The sequence below is a fragment of the Setaria italica genome, chromosome I (assembly GCF_000263155.2).
Source record: "Setaria italica strain Yugu1 chromosome I, Setaria_italica_v2.0, whole genome shotgun sequence".
In the NCBI taxonomy this organism is placed as follows: domain Eukaryota; kingdom Viridiplantae; phylum Streptophyta; class Magnoliopsida; order Poales; family Poaceae; genus Setaria; species Setaria italica.
Genome location: NC_028450.1, coordinates 9,818,744 through 9,832,103, shown reverse-complemented (window position 1 = coordinate 9,832,103; position 13,360 = coordinate 9,818,744). Strand labels below are relative to the sequence as shown.

The following is a 13,360-nucleotide window of genomic DNA, read 5'->3' as shown; positions in this document are numbered from 1 at the left end:
TATATATACTGTTCATCAGCACATATGCATAGTACATGAAACCTAACTAACCTACCTTACCAACAATCTTGTAGTTGGTTGCAGTCATAGTCTCAAATCTCTTCAAGCCCACTATAATCTCGCAAAGTGCAAGTAGTGCTTCTCTTCAAAAAGAACAAAAGTGAAAAAAAGGGAAAAGTTGGCATTTTCCTCCGGCCGGGTAGTGTGATGCACGGTCAGCAGACGTAGTAGTGGTGGCGTTTGGGCCAATAGCTTGACATGCTCTTCTCTCTTTCCCTCTCGCCTGGTTTTGTCAAGTCAACCCAACCATCATATCGATGCCTACTTCCCTATGGGCATGCGTTTTTTTCTGCAGACTTCAAACAACATGCTGTTAGGCAGTCACATTTTCCCACTTACATAATCTTCATTAGATTCCTCCTGATCACGGATCAGTATGCCAAGCACTATATGCTAATTGTAACTTTTAGGTTTGTCTTTTTGCTATACATGTAGTATATTTTTGATGATTAGTATAACCTAATAATAGTGTAATTGTCAAGATCGACAAAATGTCAGCTGTGAGATTTTGGTGATGAAGGTAGCACACTATTATTCCCAGTTCATAGTGGTGTCCATAAAAATAGATGATGAGCAAATGGACAAGTTTGGATTAACCAGTCAGCTAATAAAGAAAAAAAAGAATCCTTTTCCTGAATTTTTCTTTGCTGTGTGCAAATTTGTTCAGCCGTCATCGAAGAATGGTTCTGCGGCTGCTATTTTCCTGTGTTTCAGAAAACGCTAGGATGTATGAGTCTATGAGATGTCAGCCTGTACAGTCTACACCAAACAAAGCTGATAAAAACGAAGGATAATTGTTTTTACCGTGATTTCAAGCCGCATGTCTGACTTTAATCATCATGCCTGCTAGCCTGAGCAAAGGAAAACACTGTTTTCCTGTATCATGGTCTTGTCCCTTGTGATCGCTTGGCTGCTTGTGGTTTGTCCCGTACGTACTCAACCTGTTTAGATGAGAACACATGAGTGGACGACAGGATTTCCATTTACTAACACGGTGATGCTACTTGGTCTTGAATTGACCGACTTCAACTCAGAAGCATTCCATTTAAATTTAGTCCAATATTTGTCTCAATCTTAGATGGAAGATGCTGCAAAGTCAAGTCAGATGTCCTTTTTCTAGGACGTATGAACACATGAAAGTAAAGACATTGGGTTCATGAAGTAATTAAGCATGGTTTTAGATTTGTCTATACGTATATTAAAGCCAATGCAAATACATCATTCCAATTTGATACTTGAGAGAAATCAACAAACAGTTGGTTTATTTGACACGGTCTAGCACGTCTGCGTAGACTACTGTCAACCTCCGAAAATCTCAGGACTGATTGCACTGTAGTCTATTCCCTTGTCTTTCTGCTTTTAGAATAAGTCAATAAGGGGAAATGGACTTTCAAAATAACAAACTACGTACCATGCATGTATTGTACATGAGACCTAATTAATATTACCATGTGAAGATGATGAGAAGATACGAAGAAAGCGACTACGCCGGTCTTGTAATTGGTTGTAGTCATCATCTATTTCGCGACCCTTTATAATCGCAAAGTGCTTTTTTTAAGGTATATTTTTTTAGGTTGCAAAAGTGCTTCTTCTGTTCAAAAAGAGAAAAAGGGGGGAAAGCTAGCATTTTCCTCTGGGTTTTGTAAATTGTAATGCATCAGCATCAGCAGATATGCCACTAGTTGTGTTATTTTTTTAAAGACTTACTACTAGTGGCGTCTAATTGGGCCAATCATATCCTGGCATCTCCTTGTCTCACCTGGTTTTGTCAAGTCAACCATCGATATCTAGCATGCGTTTTCTGCAGACTTCATGTTGTTAGGCAGTCACAGCTCGCCACTTATATAATCTTCCTTTATTTCCTAGTACCGATCATGGATCAGTACAGGAAGCACTATGCTAATTGTAACTTTTAGGTTTTGTCTTTTTGTAGATGATGGATGTAACCTGAAGAGAAATAATGCAGTTGTCAAGACAAAATGTCAACTGTGAGTTGCAGATGATGGACTTAGCACTACTACTCCCAACAGTTGGAGAGTTACAGATGCAGTTCAGTGCTTGCATCACTAGCTGTAAAATCCTCTTGACGTTCTTTCTGTAGGCCATTGTATAAATAACTGGTGGTGAAATGGACAAGTTTGGATTAACCGATCGATTGGTAGTAAGATGAAAAAGAAAAGTGTTTTTACTAAATTTTCCTTTGCTGTCTGTCAATTTGTTCAGTCGTCATCGAAGAACGGTTCCACGACTGCTACTTTGCGTTTCAGAGAGCGTTATACAATGAGCTGCCAAAGCATGGAATTCAAATGGACCTGATAATGATAACTAATTTACCATGGTTATTTCAGGTCACATATCTGACTTAACCTGCCAGTCTGAGGCAGCTGATGAAGCGATGCTTGCTTGCATCATGGTCTTGTGATCGCTTGGCTGCTTTGTGTTTTGTCTTGCACCCAACTTGTCAGATGACAATTCCTATGAGGATAACCTAACTCATTACTAAAAATGATGACGGAACAGTTTTAGCAAGTTTTCCCGGCATACCTTGCTGTTGAATATATGTCAATTCTTTAGGGAATTTTATTTCAGTTTACTCCCAGCAGTTTCCTCAGCCTGAGGAGACGGAAGATGCTGCAAGATTTGGTCAAATGCTGTAAGCACAAGCGAGTATAAACTACACACATCCTTTTGTAGAATGTGTGCGAACACATCTGAAAGAATAAGAGGTGATATGGTGTTTGGGTTCATGAAGTAAGCATGGATTTAGATTTGTCTATACTCAGGAACCAATGAAAATGTGCATAATGTTCCAATCTGATGATTGGGAGAAATCAACAAAACGAGATTGATTTGTTTGACACAGTCCAGCACCTGTACGTGCCACTATTGTCAACCTCTGAAGATCTCATGACTCAGAGCCCTCTAGTCTGTTTCTGCCTTTAGAAAATGGGGGAAGGTACTACCATTTTTTTAAAAAAACTATTTGCTATTTTTCGGTAGTAAACGGTTAGCGTGACTGGTCAAACAAACCATTGGCTGGCCCCTGTTGGACCCAGTCTAGCCACATCCCAACAAATCCCTAGTCACTAAACATTTTGTGTGTTTTTGTTAAGAAAAACTATTCATCAATTATTGTTTGCAAACACAAACACTTGGTATTGCTTTTCAATTTTCATCGGCGAAATATTTAGTTGGATCGAATTATTGGGACATTTTCCCTTTCTTTTGTAGCTTGTGAGTTGTGTCATACCATATGCATGCTGAATTATCTCTTCCTGTAAACTTTTCCATGAATTTTGAATGCGTATGTCATAGTACCGATTTCAATATCGGAAAGTGCTTCTCTACTGAACACACAAGTTTTTTTAGACAACAAACAAGTTGATTTGCTATTGTTACGTGGTTCAATATATCTCGTCCAAAAAGAAAAATGCTGTTATGGTAGCCAAATCAGCCCCCTTTGGTAGAGCTTCTCAATCGGCTTCCGGCGAAACCCTGCCAAAGGGGCGTGAGCAAAATAGTTCCGCGACATTTCTCGCTCTCTGGAGCGAATCGATGGAGACCAAGCTAAAAAAACCTCCCCGCGGCTCCATCTCATCTACGGGGTTAAAGTCCCCGGTTTGCCCCCCATGGTGGGGTCAAAGGATGCTGGCGGCATGGAGGAGCAGGCAAACTGAAACCCGGAGGGCGCCGACGGTGTGGGGGACAAGGCAAGGTCAGAGAGCGTTGTCGCGCGCGTCGCCAACGCGGGGGAGGAGGAGGCGCCACAGGGCGTCATCGGAACGGAGGAGAGGAGAGGCTGGAGGGTGTCGGTGACCCGGGGAACGAGGTGGGCTCAGAGGGCGCCGCTGCCGGCTGGAGGGCACCATTGGTGCGAGGGAGCATGTGAGGTAGGGGCAACGGGTGGCGGTGTCTCGGGAGGAAACTGGATAAGAAAGAGAGAAGGGGAAGGAAAGATGGAAAAAAAAAGAAGAAAAGAGAAAAAAAAGAAAAATCATTATAGACATTTTACCCATTTTGTTCGTTTTCAATTTTTCGAAGAAGCTATTTTGCTAAACGTTTTTCTACCTAGATAATCTGGAGTTAAAAAAACTACTCCACCAGAGTAATCCTACAGCCACGCCAAATGAGCCCTCGGAATATGTTAGCACTCAGCACGCACCTCTTGTCAGGGATGGTTTAAGGTTTGCTCTTACATGTATGAAGATTTCAACGAATGACGAATCCATGGAAAGTTCACGAAGAATTTGCAGTCTGAAGGAAAGGTAAAGTAGAGAGAGAGCGTTTTTCACCGGGCTCCGGTCCAGGGGCCACATGCACACAAGTGAAACGGGGCGGAGACTTCGCCTTGCCGGCCGAGCTCTCGGTCTGCACTCGCTTTCGTCAGTCAGTCGTCTCGCATACTTATATCCCCCTCCTTGACTTCGCCATCCCCCCCCTGCTACGCTTCTTCCTCCTCCGTCCTCTTCCTTCCCCTTCCCTCCCCTGTAGAGAAAGAGAACTCAGAGAGATCGAACTCTGAGAGGGAGGACCCGAGATGGGGAACATCTGCGGTGGCTCCGGGAAGGCTGATGTGGCCGAGGATTTCAGGCCATCTAGCCCAGGTGAGGAGGGCCTGTCTCAAGAACCCGTTTTTTCTTCTTCGTTCTCCTGTATTTTTTTTTCATGTGAGCGTTTCAATTCTTGCATCCTCCTGAGTCTTGGACCTATCCTGGGCGAAACAAAGTTCATGGCTTCTGCTCAAATAGCTTTTAGAAGTTTCAGCCTGCAGTTCCCCTAACTGAAGATACAGGTTTTGCTTAGCAGAGGGTGGTGACAAAAATTCAGTAGATTCTTCTTGCTAGTTTAAGATTTCTCGTTCCTTTCTTATGGCAGTAACGACCGGAGACGGGATTTGTGATCAAACCATACTTCTCCAAGCTCAATTCTTCCTCTTCACTTTTGTTTATCAGAAATTCGCAGTTTTTATTCTCTCCCTTCTGAAAGGGTGGGAGAAGGCCAACTTTATACTGACGAATTGCCAATTTCCTCCAAGAATTTCTTCCGTAATCTCACTTATGGTTTATGAATTTGGTGCCTACTCGTGCAACAGGGACAACGATGACCTCCTCCAAGACAAGCGGCAGCATAACCACCAGCCAAAGCACCACGGGGAAGCTCTCCTCCGTGGGCAGCAGCTTCATGGCGTCCGCCGGCAGCCGCAGCACCGGCAGCGGCTTCGACGAGGGGGGCAAGTACCTCGACGGCCAGATCCTGGAGGCGCCCAACCTCCGCACCTTCACATTCATGGAGCTCAAGGCGGCCACCAAGAACTTCAGGCCGGACAGCGTCCTCGGTGAAGGGGGATTTGGGAGAGTGTACAAAGGCTGGGTGGATGAGAAGACGATGGCCCCGACCAAGAACGGCACCGGCATGGTTGTTGCCGTCAAGAAGCTCAACTCGGAGAGCATGCAGGGGTATGAGGAATGGCAGGTAAAATTTAGAGCCTCCTTTGTTTCGTTCTTCCTTTTGTTAAATAACAATCTGGAGTAAAGGATGCCAAGTTGATGAGCATTTGTATAGGCATCATGACAATCTGGCTGGGGTTTGACTTAGTTTTGTTTGCTCTTGATGATGGCACTTGGTACCAGCACAAGCAGAAGAATTCATATGAGCTTAAAATTGTCTTGTTTAAGGAATCATGCAGTTCAATTTCTGTTGATACAGCACTAATGGACAGAGCTTAAAAGAAGCACAACGATTTTGAAGATTCTCCTGGTCATTGCATGCCTGTGGTTCTTTATCCTTCGTTTAAATTCAGATGACCTGGCTGTCAGTTTTATACATGTGTGATGGATAATTGTTTAACCGGGCTGCGTTACCTTGGTATTGCTGATGGTCCAATGCTGACCAGAAACATATTGTTGGAAGTGCTGTGGTACTAGACTGTTCAGCTGCTGAATGCTGATTAGAATAATACAACTAGCCACATGTTTATCACAATGCAGTTGTTTTTTGTTTGGTGAGCTTTGGCATTTTGAGAAAAAAAGACATGGTTTCAGCAATGTGCCACTTATCCTTGCAAATTGTGACTGCAATTGACTCGCTCAATTATATTATTTTAGTCTAACATATGTCTACGCGTTGCCAAATGTTAGCTGGCATATCTAATGAGCGTTTCTTAATGTCTACCTGCAGTCAGAGATAAATTTTCTAGGAAGGCTCTCGCATCCGAATCTTGTCAAGCTCTTGGGCTACTGCTTTGAAGACAAGGAACTTCTTCTCGTGTATGAATTTATGGCTAAAGGGAAGTAATCATCACTCTACAATTTTTAGTCTATGCAGTTGTTTCGTAGTAGGTGTGTAGGGTACATTTGGTGGCATAACTTTCTAATGGGCGAATTCTAAAACTATATAAATGCATAATACTAGAATTTCTGGAGGCAACTACTTGACTGAAAAATACTGATGGATGGCATAACTTTCTAATGGGCGAATTCTAAAACTATATAAATGCATAATACTAGAATTTCTGGAGGCAACTGCTTGACTGAAAAATACTGACGGATGCATTTTCGTTTTAGGAGGATGTGCCCCGCTGTCATGGGAACTGAGGTTGAAGATAGCCATTGGTGCAGCTCGAGGACTTGCATTCCTGCATGCATCAGAAAAGCAAGTTATTTACCGTGACTTCAAAGCTTCCAACATCCTTTTAGATGCAGTAAGTTCAATGCTATGCAATGTACCTGTGATATCTTAGTTCTTTATGAAGTCAAACACTGACAGTGTTCTTCGGCAGAATTATAATGCAAAGCTCTCTGACTTCGGCCTTGCTAAGCTGGGACCAACCGGAAGCAACTCACACATCACAACCAGGGTGATGGGAACATATGGTTATGCAGCTCCAGAGTATGTAGCTACTGGTATGTGTCCTCATGCGATCATGCTTCCCACCAGCTGATATTTATTATCTGATGCTGCTTCCCTGCAATGAACTGTCAAGGGTCCATATGCTAGTCAATGTACACATTGAAATGGAAATATGCTTAGAATAGGTTTGGTTGTCTCCCACAATAAATATCACGGCATTTTCAGCCTCCAGACCTGAATACCATGGCAATTTCAGCCTGCAAACCTTTTCAAATTTGATTTACTTAAAATAGGGTCATGGCTGATGTCAATTTGGGTCTTCAGACCTTTCTTAGTCGATCTCCAGGTCATTCTCATTCACGTTTTTGGTGCGCATTAACTTTATATATTTTTCTTGCTCATAAATTTAGAATATTGGATGCTAGAAAATGCAAATTTTGGAGCATGAATCCAGAAGTGCCAAGTCGATTGCGAAAACTGATGTTTCCTAACTAGAAGGGAAGCAATTTCCTGTCACTGAATTCCTAGAGTAGTGGAGCACTAGCTGGTCCAGGATAGCATGCTTGTGACTGTGGGCCTTCATTGTCTTGGAATAATATCTATGATCAGCACTTGCTGCCCCGAAGTGGATAATATGTCATAAGAATCACGCATGACCATTCCTTCGCTTTCACTTTCCAAAAATGAAAAAAAAAACATGACAATAATGTGAAATCGGTTTCCCATGCATTCATCGCCGCTATGCTTACAGCTAGTGTTTCTTCCCATCTGAACAATGTAGAATCTACAAAAAGTTGCGACTACTTCGCCATTTATGATTGTGCTGACTTTGTACATTCTGTAATCCATGCGCGCAGGCCATTTGTATGTGAAGAGTGATGTGTACGGCTTCGGAGTGGTGATGCTGGAGATGCTGTCCGGGCAGCGGGCGCTGGATCCCAACCGTCCAAACGGGCAGCTGAGCCTTGCCGACTGGGCCAAGCCGTACCTGGCCGACCGGCGGAGGCTGGCCCGGCTGATGGACCCCCGGTTCGAGGGCCAGTACAACTCCAAGCAGGCCTTCCAGGCGGCGCAGCTGACGCTCAACTGCCTCGCCGGCGAGCCCCGGAGCCGACCGTCGATGAAGGAGGTGGTGGAGACGCTGGAGCAGATCGAGTCGATGAAGAGCCGGGCCCGGGAGGCCCGGGGAGGCGGCAGCGGCTCGTCGCGGGATCGCCACCACGGCCGCAGCGCCGCCGCGCACCAGCGGTCGTCGCCACGCGCCGGCGGCGAGCCGCGCGGCAGAGGAGGGTCCAGGGCCGCCAACGGCCACGCCGCCAAGGCGCGGTGATCCCGGTATCCTCCCCCGGCCGGCGGCGGAGGAGGCGATGAGCCGATGACGATTCTTCCTGTACATGGCGTAAATATTTTTGCCTGATTGTGTGATGCCTACTGCTGATGTTGTTGTGATCATTGTTGGTGCTACCACGAGAGTGGTTCTTGTCCAATCGTGATGAGGTGTAAAATTAGCAAGAAAAAGAGGAAAATGTAAGTTGTAACCAGTAGGAATAGAAGGAAATAATGATTCTTGAAAATGTCTTGGAAGAAAAGGATAGATTTTGCCTAGTGTCCATTGATTGTTGCTGGCCTTTCAGCTGGATCATTCGCTCATGAGTGCACATTGATTGGTCTGCTCTGCTGAGTTCCAGATACATGCATTTGCATACCTATGCTTTCGGTTTAAGAATACAGGAGAATCTAAAATGAAATACATTTCAGTCTCTTATCTGCTGAAATTCAATGACGCGTGGGTCTCTGCGTGTTCTGAAAGAAAACGAAATGAAAAGAAAAGGATGGAATAAATAAGACATTGGAAATGTCAACACACCAAATCCTGGGGAATCTGTGCACGTATTGACCAAGTAATGCTAGGCTGGTGCAGACAGGCAGGTTGTCTGAACTCTTCCTGGCCAGCTGGCCGCCCATTTTGACGTCAAAGCAAAGGTCCAACCCATAGTCCTCGCCTCCTGTCTCCGACCTGCCAACCAACCAACGCCATCCGGAATGCAGCCATGAGCCCATGACGCGCGGCAAAGACTTCGCTTTTTACCTCGCTGTAACACTGCGTGCACGCTCACTCAAACAAGGACAAGGAGAGGAGCATGGGTCGATTGCAACGCTGGTAAATTCCAAGCTCCCGTGTCAGACACGGAATGAAATCGTTTTTCTCAGACTCCTGCAGGAAGTAAATTGTTTACCGTCAAAATCCGGTGAACATCCTCTTTTCCAACCAAGCCTGACCTAAAGCCCGTTTCCAACATAAGAGATTCACATGAATCTTGCAGAAATTTCTCGGTAATTTGTGCAAGAAAAAAATATCACAGGTAGTAGGATACTGATCCACTGGAAGCCCATGAAAATGCCGTGTTTCATAACTATTGGGCTAGTTTGTGGCTCTATTCTTCGATGGGCCTATTGTTTATAGCCCACTTGAGGCAGAAGAGGCCCAGGGTCTTTAACTTCACTGGCGTAGTGGGCTAGTGGCTGCCTAACATGCAGTTATGCACGTGCCCCCTCCCACTCCTTGGAATTAGCAGAGCGAGGCGCGCCCTTCTCCTCTCCGGCGACGGCGAGGCACAAGAGCATGGCACCTAGGGTTGCGCCGGCCATGCGGGTGCTCCCTCTCGCGCTCGCCGCGGCCATCTTCTTCGGGGTGACCGCCATCCTAATCTACCTCTCCGGCCTCTCCTCATGTAATGCCGCCCACCGCTCCCCACGAGCTCTCCCTCCTTTTTCGTGTTTCGGTTGCGTGTGGTGTGGGAGATCCTGACACGGGATGGGTGCGTGCGTGCAGATGGAAGCGCTCGGCTCTCGGAGGCGGACTTGGCGGCGCTCGCCGCGCTGCAGGGCCGCTTCAGCAAGTGCGTGGTACGGTCTCGCCCATCTGTCTCGCCTGTTGATTTCTCTCATCTTGATTATGGTTCGATTGCCTTGTAATTCTGCCCGTTTGATGCCGCATTGCGACCTCTGGGGTCACTAGCTTCTTAAAATTTCGAACTGTTGTAGATTGGCAGGGTAATTGCCTCAGAAATTCTTGATTCCAGGGGGACAATTCTGCTGATGCTCACTGTTTAGTGTACGAGATAGCTTAAATGAGAGTGAAGCTTTTGTCTTGGGATGAATACAAATGTCTGGGGAATTATCCATATTTATATTGGGTCCATCTATTGCATACCTGAGTGTTGCCTTCTTCAATTCTTATGTCAGTTGTTCTGAGGTTCAATCTTTTGTGTATCGGGCTGAATACAAATGTTCTGGGGTTATCCATGTTTGTATTTTAGTGGCAATTGTTGCTTTGATCTCTATTGTTCGCAGCTTGAGGATCTACTTTACTGTCTTCGTTCAGATAAACCTTAATTGTTTAAAAAAAAAACTGCAGGATGCAAATGGGCTAGGACTGAAAGCGGTGAGTGGGAAGGACTACTGTCGAGTTGTGATACAATACCCAAGCGACACAGTTTCCAAGTGGGTAAGTGCCTGCTTGTTGTGTCAGGCAAAGTTTTTACCTGATGCAGACCTTCCCCATTTCAGCTTCAAGGAACAGCTTAAATAATGCATTTGTTTGTGCACTTACCTAGCATCCTATGCTTTTGAAACTTTACTGCATGTTCAACTAGCAAATATAGTACTCTGTTGGCCACCTTTCGTGACCAAGCTTTCTTGTCTGATATTTATGCTCATTTTCATACCTCTTATGGAATGATTTTTTTTTTTTTTTTTGCAGATGGATCCGAGTACTGGAGAGGTTGAAGGTTTGTCATTTGAGTTCAATCTGTGCGAAGCTGTGGCCTCATGGGAGCAGGTGAACATGCTTTCTGTTGATAAGTCCATGTAGTTTAACGAGCTCAATGAATCACATCATCATATGTTACTGTTTGAAAAAGTCATATGTGAGCACAAGACCACTTTAGCAATGTCCACCAACTTGTAGTAGGCTCATCACTCTCAACTGCCCCACCAGCATTCATAAACACTGTAACATAAACTATACTGCAACGTTGGTCTAAAGTTTTTCACAGTTGCACGATCAGCTATTGATATGGTCACTCAATTGCTTTTTACCTCTAGGTTCGAAACAGTACAACAGTACTCACAAAGGAGTATATTGATGCTTTGCCAAATGGCTGGGAGGAGTATGCATGGCGCAGGATCAACAAAGGAATCCATCTGTGGGTAGATACAAATCTTTGCCATTTCATCTAGACTTAAGTGTGGTTAACTCCAATAGAGTACTAAGCATATTTGCTCTGAGTTTGCAGGAATAAGTGCCAGAACAGAACCCTTTGCATGGAGAAGCTCTTGCTAGTTCTACCTGAGACATCACCATATGTGCCTCGCCAATTTGGTAGATGTGCTGTTGTTGGGAACTCTGGTGATCTTCTTAAAACTAAATTTGGGGATGAAATTGATTCTTATGATGTCGTCTTCAGAGAAAATGGTGCGCCCATCCAGGTTTGTTAAGATGATGTGTTAGATGGTCAGTTTCACCCCTGCATTTGGTATTCTACAACTCCTCCTGTCCATTTTATAGAATTACACTGAATATGTCGGTACAAAGAGTACATTTCGCCTTCTGAACAGAGGATCTGCAAAGGCACTGGACAAAGTTGTTGAGTTAGATGGTAAGTCTACCATCGACCTTTTTAAACCCCTATAAAAAAAGTGAGATATCAAGGTGAACATGCATATTACTTTTATGGTTGCAGAAACAAAAAAGGAGGTATTGATCGTTAAGACGACAATACATGATATCATGAACCAAATGATTCGGGTAATTTCCATGTCGTTTTAGAAACTAGGTCACATTGGTACATGTTCTATGTTTTCTTACCTGGCTGCTGGAACTCTTGTTATGTAGGAACTTCCAATAACCAATCCAGTATACCTCATGCTAGGCACATCATCATCATTTGGTTCGTCTGCTAAAGGAACTGGGGTTAAAGCTCTTGAATTTGCTCTCTCCATCTGTGACAGTGTTGACATGTATGGCTTCACAGTAGACCCAGGCTACAAGGAATGGTTGGTGACTGTTGATCTTACATAATGGCTGTAAATAATGTTGACCTGGAATTTTTCTTACAGTTGACGTTATTTTCTTTCAGGACAAGATACTTTTCAGAGGCCAGAAAGGGTCATACGCCACTTCATGGTAGAGCATATTATCAAATGATGGAATGTCTTGGTGTGAGTTTCCTTCTTGCCCTAAGCCCCTAACACTAGCTAACAACAACTGTTTTAAGCCATGGCATGTTAGCAGATATGTTCTTCTTTTTGTTTGTTACTCATGATGACATGACTTATTGATGTAAAAAAATTTGTGTGCAGCTGATAAAAATCCACTCACCAATGCGAGGTGATCCTGGCAGGGCAGTGAAGTGGCTGCCTACCAAGGATATCATTGAAGCTGCTAGAGTTGCCTCTGAGAAATTGTTGAGGCAAGTTTTGCAATTACTTTCTTTAGCAAGCTGCTTTCTTTGGTCCATAAGAATTATCAACCAGAATTTTACTTGGGTTATTGGGGTTATTTTTCAACCTTTTTTAGACACTTTTTTTTATATGCTTGAATGTCGATTGTATAAATTGGAAGTTATCCATTGTTCTTTGCTGCAGGAGACCTGGGGCTGGAAGGGATGGCCCTCTGGGGACTTGCACCATGATAAAGAAGCGCGAGAAAGGAAAGGCACCAAACAGATCTGGTCTACGAGATGCTGCCGTGAAGCACCTTGAGTACATGAAAGGTGTCACCAGGTATCCCTTGGAGCGCCGTGATGGGGGCGGGTACCTCTGCATGATTAACGATAGATAGGATAGATAGGACCGCGGTGGTTCAGAGTCCATTAGATGTAGAAGATGGAAAAGCACATCAGAAGTCACGGCACCATTAAGCAGCAAGATGAGACAATTCTGTTGGTGTCACGAGCTATTTGGTGTCAGTTGTCGTGGTGGGACAGTTTTGAAGGAATTTCGGAGCGGATAGATGAGAGATGCAGTTTCGGTGTATGGCAGTAATGAGCATGGTTTGCAACAGTTTTGGTGTTAAACGTTTTCAGGTCATGTTTGTATCTGTAGCGGAATGAACAGATCATAAGAGCTGCTTTACGTTGATATCCTGAGCTTGTCACCACTGTAACTAGAGGAAATGTGTCATGCCTGGAGTTTGTAATGAACTGTTAATCGAGCCATTGTTCCTCCGATGGACCCTGCGAGTTGTCTCGTGTCAATTCCTCCACAACATTTTCGGAATGTACTTGTGGGGATAGATTTATATTGAACAAGTGTTTCTGATTGTCACATGACTGCGGATTGCAGGATCATCTTCACCTCTCCTGTTCTTCATTCTGAAACCGATGCTAACAAGTAACAATGGCATTTGATGGGTTGTAACTTGGAATAACAAGTGTCCTGCATGATG

General features: G+C 44.3%; 1 protein-coding gene and 1 pseudogene across 1 annotated transcript; both read left to right on the top strand.

The window, feature by feature from the left end:
- Window positions 1-4,485: 4,485 nt before the first annotated feature.
- LOC101757995 lies at window positions 4,486-8,551 on the top strand (annotated as a pseudogene).
- Window positions 8,552-9,450: 899 nt separating this feature from the next.
- LOC101757330 (sialyltransferase-like protein 4) lies at window positions 9,451-13,239 on the top strand. Its single transcript, XM_004952059.2, has 12 exons — window positions 9,451-9,641; window positions 9,743-9,816; window positions 10,328-10,417; window positions 10,673-10,750; window positions 11,017-11,117; window positions 11,208-11,400; window positions 11,480-11,570; window positions 11,655-11,719; window positions 11,807-11,967; window positions 12,051-12,132; window positions 12,274-12,383; window positions 12,559-13,239. Exons 1-12 carry the CDS (start codon window positions 9,533-9,535, stop codon window positions 12,752-12,754), a joined length of 1,350 nt encoding a protein of 449 aa, XP_004952116.1. The 5' UTR covers window positions 9,451-9,532; the 3' UTR covers window positions 12,755-13,239.
- The last annotated feature ends 121 nt before the right edge of the window (window positions 13,240-13,360 follow it).